General features: G+C 44.3%; 1 protein-coding gene across 1 annotated transcript; it reads right to left on the bottom strand.

Annotated features, from left to right (window-relative positions):
• Nucleotides 1–760: 760 nt before the first annotated feature.
• LOC125482250 (myoferlin-like) lies at nt 761–8,598 on the bottom strand (the record flags this gene model as incomplete). Its single annotated transcript, XM_048594288.1, has 4 exons — nt 8,424–8,598; nt 7,517–7,569; nt 6,074–6,130; nt 761–859 (listed from the first exon to the last, which is right to left on the bottom strand). Coding segments are annotated over exons 1-4 (384 nt in total), but the record flags the coding sequence as incomplete, so codon positions are not given.
• Nucleotides 8,599–9,153: the final 555 nt, after the last annotated feature.

Raw genomic sequence — 9,153 nt, forward strand, 5'->3', positions numbered from 1 at the left:
ATGTGTGAGAGACTGCGTGTGTGAGAGTGAATGTGTGTGTGAGTGACTGCATGTGAGGGTGACTGCATGTGAGGGTAAGTGCATGTGTGAGAGCGACAGTCTGTGAGAATGAATGTGTGACTCTGTGTGAGACCAATTGTCTGTATGCGACCGATTGTGTGTGAGTTTGACTGCGAGTGAGAGTGACTGTGTGTATGAGTGAGTGTGTGAGAGAGTGAGTGTGTGAGAGAGTGAGTGTACGTGAGTGTGTGTGTGTGTGTGGAAGCAATTGTGGGTGAGAGTGACTGTGTGTGAGAAAGCCACTGTGTGTGAGAAAGCTACTGTGTGTGAGAGTAATTGTGCGAGAGTGATGTGTGTGCACAATTCTGTGTGAGAGTGTGATAGTGTGACTTTCACACTCTCTCTCTAGTTATTCCTTCACCCATCCCTCTCTCTAGCATCCCCTCCACCCCTCCCTTTCACTAGTCCCTGTTTCCTATCACTACACATAAGCTGAAACAATCCTGTTAAATCTCATTGCCATTTATTACAGAATAAGAGAATGTTGGTGACAAGAACCCAGAAAGATTTTAAATCAAGGATGCAGACTTTAAAACTGAGGCAACACTGGACTGGGAATCAATGGATGTCTGTAAGCACAAGGCAAGGAGACTGGCTGGTGAAGGGGACTTGGTGTATTTGGCATACATTGCAGCAATTTCACAGATTACTGCAAATCATCGCAAGCATGGGGTGACCCAGGGGTGAAAAGCTCCATTACCTTTATTGTATCATACCCCTGCAACAGATAGTCTGTGTAATCGTCATGCTCCCCTGATGAAGCGTAGAACTTACACCACCAGTCAATGGCGTCATCTTCCTTGAAAGAGAAAGCAAACAGAAAACTACTATCGTCACTGGATTCAAGGCAAATGTTTTCCAAAGATGGGTGTAAAGGGCCAACACTGTCAGCTTCCACCCTCAGAGAATCCTAGGTTGCACTAGGAAGCCATTTAGATCACTGTGTCTGTGGTGAACACCATGTAATTTGGTACCGCCCTTCCCCTGCAAGTTTTTCGATTTTCAATTATTTTGCAAAACCCCTTTTGAAAGTTACCAAAGAACCTGTTTCCACCATCCTTTCAGGCAGCTCACTGCATTAAAAACACAGGATTGGGAGGAAAGGCCAGTCAGCCTGCTTCACCATTCAGTAAAACCCTGGCTGATCTGTTTGCATTTCAAATTCCATGTTCCTATCCGCACCCCCGATAAGCTTTGATTTCATTGCTTACTTAGAACGTCTTAAACTAAGGGGAAGAGTACAAATGTCGAACACTGCGGTGTTTAAAGTTTATAATAATCTGGGAAATGAGGTTCAGAGAATGGCAAAAAGGGACAGAGAGAAAAAAGGCTCGCTTCAAGAAACAAATGTTAACAAAGATAAAGGGCCCATCTCTGAATGTATGTCGCATTCATAACAAAGTAAATGAATCGATCGTGTGCATTAAAACAAATAAACATGATCTGACAGCCATTACAGAGGACATAGAATCCCTAAGTGTGGAAGCAGGCCATTCGGCCCATCGAGTCCATACCGACTCTCTGAAGAGTCCCACTCAGGCCCACCCCCTTAACCCTGTAACCCTGCATTTCCCATGGCTAGCCCACCTAGCCTGCAGACTCCTGGACATTATGGGGCAATTGAGCATGGCCAATCCACCTAAGCTTCACATCTTTGGACTGTGGGAGGAAACTGGAGCACCCAGAGGAAACCCATGCACACACATGGGGAGAATGTGCAAGTGCTGCATCAGTCTGAGGAACCAGACTTGGTGCAAAAACATCTGGTCTCCCTGCTTTAGGAAAGATGGTGTTGAACTTGGAAGGATGCAGAAAAGACTTACAGGGATGTCACCAGGGTTGGAGGGTTTAAGCTATAAGGAGAGGCTGAATAGGCTGGGACTATTTTCCCTGGAGCATAAGAGATTGAGGGGTGAACTTATACAGGTTTATAACATCATGAGGGGCATAGATAGGATGAATAGCCAAGGTCTTTTTTCCCAGGGTAGGGGAGTCCAAAACTAGAGGGCTTGGTTTAAGGTGAGAGGGGAAAGATATAAAAGGAACCTAAGTGGTAACTTTTTCACGCAGAGGGTGGTGCGTGTATGGAATGAGCTACCGGAGGAAGTGGTGGAGGCTGGTACAATTACAACATTTAAAAGACATCTGGATAGGTACACAATTGGGAAGGGTTTGGAGGGATATGGGCCGAATACTGGCAAATGAGACTAGATTAATTTGGGATATCTGGACAGCATGGACAAGTTGGACTAAAGGGTCTGTTTCCATGCTACACAAGTCCACACAGGCAGTCACCTGAAGGTGGAATTGAACCCAGGTCCCTCACACTCTGAGGCAGCAGTGCTAACCACTGAGCCACCATGCCATTGTGGCTTCAGGAGGACAAGGATTGAGTCCTGAATACAGAGGGCAATATGACATTTAATAAACATAGGAAGATAGGTAAAAGTGGAAGGAAAATAATGGCTCATAAGTCAACGGCAGATGAAATGAACAAACATTTTGCTTCTGGTGATACAGGTACAATCATTAGCGATGACCTTGGTTCAAGAGATCATCCAGACACACAGAACAGTCATGGGGACCATATTTGCACCCCACATGCCAACATTTTCATGCACAAGTTCGAGCAAGACTTCTTCACTGCACAGGACCTCTGACCAACGTTATACACCAGATACATCGATGACATTTTCTTCCTTGGGACTCATGGTGAGGTATCACTGAAATGACTACGTAGCAATATCAATAAGTTTCATCCCACCATTACACCTACCATGGACTACTCTTCAGAATCAGTCTCACTCTTGGACACACTCATCTCCATCAAGGACAAACACCTCAGTACCTCACTCTATCGCAAGCCCACAGATAATTTCATGATGCTGCACTTCTCTCACTTCCAACCTAAACATATTAAAGAATCTGTCCCCTACGCATACACAGGATCTATTCAGATGATTTTGAAGGAAGCCCTCATAAAAATGGTATACGATGCTCAACTCATCGATCATCAGTTCCGACGTGCCACGGCGAAAAACCACAATGATCTCCTCAGAAGATAGCCACAGGATACAACTGATAGAGTACCCTTCATCGTCCAGTACTGCCCCAGAGTAGATACACTATGCCATATACTTCACAGCCTTCTACATGTCATCGATGATGATGAGCATCTCACCAAGATCATCCCTACGCCTCCACTTCTCGCCTTCAAACAACCACCAAACCTTAAACAGACCATTGTTTGCAGCAAACTATCCAGCCTTCAGGAGAACATCGACACAACACCACACAAGCCTGTGAAGGTAACCTCTAAAAGGCATGTCAGATAATCGACCTGGACACTACCATTGCACCAGGGAACACCACCCACCACGTACACAGCAGATACTCATGTTGTCTATCTTATACACTGCAGGCAAGGATGCCCCGATGCATGGAATATTGGTAAGACCGTGCAGATGCTACGACAACAGATGAATGGACACCACACAACAATCGCCAGGCAGCAATGTTCCCTCCCAGTCATGGAACCCTTCAGTGGTCAAGGACATTCAGCCTCTGACCTTCGGGTATGTGGCCTTTGAAATACACAACAATGCAGAATCGCCCAGCAGAAACTGATAACCAACTTCCGTATCCATGAAGATGGCCTCAACCGTGATCTTGGGCTTATGTCACGCTGCATGTGACCCCACCACAATGTTCTGTATCTGTAAAGTCTTCCTTACTGTCCTGTTTTGTTACCATCACCTTGATAACTTGTTATGATCTTTCCACCTTTATTAGTTTGTAATGTTTTGGATTACTTATTACTTTGGTTAGACCCTCAGCATGTAACTCCTATACGTATCATGTTATTCCAGCATTTGGTTTGTCTCCAGCACCACCTTATTTTAAATTTTTTGTAATTATCTCTCTGCCTCATTTAATCCGATTATACATCATCCCTTCGCTTGTTATTCAGCTGCTGATACTTTACTCACACCGATTGACACTTTTGATCACCTGCAGAGATTTATTATTTGAGGTTCAACTCACACCATTTGTACGATCTTTTGATCTCTCTGCCTATAAATCCTGTGTTCTGTGTGTTTCTCTTTCACTTCACCTGATCAAGGGGATATGCTCTGAAAGCTTGTGATTTCAAATAGTCCTGTTGGACTAGAACCTGGTGTCGTGTGACTTCTGACTTTTCCACCCCAGTCCGACAACGGAACCTCCACATCAAGAGATCAGGATGTAGAATTGGTTTGGGTGGAGATGAGAGATAGGAGGGGAAAGAATTCACAAGTGGAAGCAGTCTACAGGCCCCATACCGGTAACCACAATGTGGGACAAAGTGTACAAGAAGCAATACTGGGTGTTTGTGATAAACAGACACCTCTATCAAGTCTCCTCCTAACCTCCTTTGCTCAAAGGAGAACAATCCCAGCTTCTGAAGTGTTTCTGCCTAAGCTGGCTTCACAGAGGATAACAATGCTGTTTTTAACAAAACTCATCAAGTGACCTTACATAGCACTTTCCAAACCCACAAACTCTATCATTGTGATGGAAAAAGGAGACAGATACATGGGAACACTATGTCCTGCAAGTTCCCCTCCAAGTCATACACCTTCCTGACCTGGAAATATATTGACGTTCCTTCAGTGTCACTGGGTCAAAATCTTACAATCCCCTCCCTAATGGCACTACACCACACAGACTGCAGCGGTTCTAGAAGGCGGCTCACCCCACCTTCTCAAGGGGCAATTAGGGGAGAGCAATAAATGCTGGCTTTACAGCAGACAATACAGACAATACTTTACAGTATGGTTTCCCACCTCAGCTAATGTGCTGAGTAAACAGACCAAAGCAATTTGCTGGCAGGGTTCACAAAATGACTGAGAATTATTTCTACATCTGCTACGAAGTTGGATAGAGAATTCATGAATTGGAAGGCAGGAAGTTACAATTTGTCAGTAAAAATGATCGTGGGGAAAAGAGTGCTGTGGTCCCTTTAAAAGCTTTGCTTTGCCTGTGCTTGGTAGTTTATAAATGCAGGTGCACACAGACAGTGCCCGAATGGAAACATTTTGTGTAGAACAGCTAAGCAGCAATTTTTTCCCAAGACAACAAGTTTGAATTTGGCCAATTAATTTAAACCAAGCACCTAGAAACAGAAAGCCAATTGAGTTTAAATCTGATGGCGTTAACAACCTGAAACCAATCACATTATAAGAGTTTGATTATGTCGTTACGGGTATATAAGACGAGGGCATTTGGAAAATTGGGGAGAGCCATCTGCCACCTGCGAGAGTTAGCACCATTCAGCTCTCAGAGAAAGCCCATCACATTCATCAAAGGTCCCACCATATTTTAGCTCAAACTCCTCATTGAAGAAATTATAGAGGTAAAAAAATCCTTGACAGCAGAACTAATGGAAGAAAGGTGCTTGTGAAGAGACCGGAGATGTCAAAATATTCCAGAAGACAGTCAACTGCGAACTTGGAGAGATTAAGTTACAATTTATTGCTTCTTATTCATTGGGTTTATATTAGTGGGACCTGTCTTTATTTAAACCGCATCCCAGTAGAATTTAGACCAGTTATGAAGTAGTTAGTAGTCTAAGGGGGGAATTGTTGGTTTGTTAGTAATTTTGTTAATTTGTTCATTGTTGGGTTAAATAAATAAATGGTTTCTTGTTACTTGTCAAGTGGAGATCAGGGATTTTCTTTCTTTTAACTACACTTTTGATAGATCATGAGGGGGAAGGCGAGCAGCTCTGGGTGTTTAGGGGTCATAACAGATTGGGGTTTGAGTTTCAGTTTAGTTATCAGAGGGGTTCGGCTATTCCCCCATCGTAACACATCCATATGCTTTCCAACTCCTGGGAGAGCAGCAGGATCTGCAGAGGAACCCTGGAGTTTGCAGAGTTTCCAGGAAGAACAAGACAGAAAAATGCTTCTGCTTGCTTGCAGATGTGAAACAACCAGGACGAGACTTCACGCAACTCCCCTTAGCAACTCACCAGCAGCCCTTCAGTGGCTTCCTGTTCAGATTTCTGAGCATCCTCTGCAGCTGAACTCTAAAAGACAACAAATTTCACCTCATCAGATTTAAAATTATTCTGCCCATCAAACTGTCCCAGGACAGGGACAACACAGGATCAGATACAGAGTAAAGCTCCCTCTACACTGCTCCCCATCAAACGCTCCCCAGGACAGGGACAGCACAGGGTTAGATACAGAGTAAAGCTCCCTCTACACTGTCCCCGCATCAAACACTCCCAGGACAGGGACAGCATGGGGTTAGATACAGAGTAAAGCTCCCTCTACACTGTCCCCCATCAAACACTCCCAGGACAGGGACAGCATGGGGTTAGATACAGAGTAAAGCTCCCTCTACACTGCTCCCCATCAAACACTCCCAAGACAGGTACAGCACATGGTTAGATACAGGGTAAAGTTTCCTCTATTATTTTAAAATGAAAGTAAATGTCTATCTACTCTTTAAACTAAAGGTTAAGCTCTCTCTACACTGTCCCCAGCAAACACTCCAGAATAGGGATAGCAATGGTGTACAGAATTAAGCTTGCTCTGCACTGTTCCTATTAAACAGTCCCAGGACAGACAGTACAGGGTTAGATACAGAGTAAAGCTCCCTCTCCAGTTTCACCATCAAATACTCCCAGAGCAGGTACAGCACATGCTCAGGCATAAGGTTAAACTCCCAAAACTCTTTTCAACTGAAGGTAAAGCTCTTTCCATATTGTAAACTGAAAATAAAGCTCTCTCTACTCTTTTAAACTGGAAGTAAAACTGCTTCAACACTGTCCCCCATCAAACACTCACTGGACAGGTACAGCAAATGGTTAGATACAGAGTAAAGTTTCCTTTACACTGCCTCCATCAAACACTCCCAGAACAGGTACAGTATGGGGTTAGATACACAGTAAAGCTCTCTCTACACTGACCCCCATCAAACACTCCCAGGACAGATACAACATGGGGTTAGATACAAAGTAAAGTTCTGTCTATATTGTCCCTATCAAACATTCCCAGAACAGGCACAGTACAGGGTTAGATACAGCACGAAGCCCTCTCTACACTGCCCCCATCGAACACTGCCAGGACAGACACAGTGTCACCGAATCAAAATATTACATACGCCACAAGTTGAGATCTCAATCCTCTTTTGTGATTCAGGATGCAACATGCGCCAATCCAAAGATGGTGAGAATCCCATCGGATCCCATCTGAATAATCCAGCTTGCTAGATGCTGGCACATGGAAACCCATTTTGGGACATGCACGTTGAGACCTGGAAAGAAATGGGGACTGGAGGACGACCTGAAATCACTGTCAGGATAAAATGGGAACTACATCTTGCCTTGCAGTTCACTGCTGTACCTCACAATTATTGTAACTATCACCCTCTGTACTCAATGGCCATTTTGTAAAAAAAATCTTACCTCAACGTTGGGTGTTTCCACACGAAAAGTCTTGGTTGACATCATTGCGACATCTTTGGGGACAATGAAGAAGATGCAAAAAACATTGGTTTCAGCACAGTAAAACCCTGACCTTGTTCTGAGTGGTGACCCCAGTAGGTAACTGGAGACCTGCAAGGTCCTGAGGTTCAATGGTGTCCCCAAATTCAGATGAAAGAACGTCCTCCATCTAAACACTTCACTCAGATTATAAAAAGGAGAACAAACTTGCTTTATAAGGCAATTTCCACAATATCAGGATACTTCAAAGTGGTCTACAGTCAATTAAGTACTTTTGAAGTGAAGTCCAGTGGGAGATGGTATATTGGTAATGTCACTGGGCAGCTAATGTTCTGGAGATGTAGGCTCAGATCCCAACAAGGCAGATGGTGCAATCTGCATTCAATAAAAAGCTAGCCTATTGGCAACTACTGTCAATTGTGATAACAACCCATCTTGCTCACAAAGATCCTTGACAGAAGGATATTTGCCTCATCTGACCTACACATGAGACTCCAGACCCCCCCCTAGTAATGTGGTTCACTCTTAGCTGGCCTCCTGGACATGCAATACTGACTTAGCCAGCGACTCCGACCATCCCATGAATTAATAAAACAAACATCACAGTTGCAATGTAGGAAATGCAGCTGCCAAATTTTTGTGCAGCAAGCTCCCGCAAAACAACAAACGTGATAGGACAATCTCTTTTTGTGATATTGATTTAGGGATAAAGATTGGGCAGGTCACCAAGGATAAACATCCACCTGATCAGTGTGGGATTTGAATTAGGAACTGAGCCATGATTGATTCTCCTAAGAGGTTGGTAACCAAGGAGAAGGTAGCTCGCATAAAACCTTAATGTAGATTGATTTAGATATCCAGTTGTTACCTTCAGTTTCAAGTGAGCCAGCGAAAGGATCACACATGAACTTGCCGAGGGATTTCACTGTCGTCTGCCCTACCACTGGTTTGTACCCGAACGCTCGATAATCCAGCACCTTCAGCACAATGGGAGGGCTGTAGGCGGAATCTACAGGTAGAAACTGAGGCAAGGTGACGATCATAAATCACAGTATTGCTTTCGAACAACCAGTGACAATCACAAGGCAGGCACACTTGCTCATTCATCCCCGCAGAAGTGGGGCTGAGGCTCAAACTCTACCTGGGCACCCTGTCTTCGATACGCACAGCGATCACCGCACCCCCAGGGTGAGACAGCTATGGGCTTGTATAACCTCATTGCTGTGTCTTTCAAATTCGTCCCACAGTTTCCCTCCCTTCTGTAAAAGGTGGCTTTGCAATTACTCCCATGAGAACCCAGTGGTATTGTGAGTTCGATCAGCTGAGATTGAGAGGACACTGTAATGTAAGTGACAATGTCACTGGATTAGTAATCCAGAGGGTCAAGCTATGGCTTTGAGTTCAACCCTCTACCACACCAGATGCAGGAACTTCACATTCAATTCATAAAACTCTGGATTTGAAAGCTGGTCCCAGTGATGGTGGCCATGATGCCATCATCAATTGTTACACAAACCCAACTTGTTCACTAATCTGAGATAACAAGGTGTAGAGCTGGATGAACACAGCAGGCCAAGCAGCATCAGAGGAGCAGGAAG

The sequence above is a fragment of the Rhincodon typus genome, unplaced genomic scaffold (assembly GCF_021869965.1).
Source record: "Rhincodon typus isolate 14 unplaced genomic scaffold, sRhiTyp1.1 hic_rhity00007670, whole genome shotgun sequence".
Classification (NCBI taxonomy): domain Eukaryota; kingdom Metazoa; phylum Chordata; class Chondrichthyes; order Orectolobiformes; family Rhincodontidae; genus Rhincodon; species Rhincodon typus.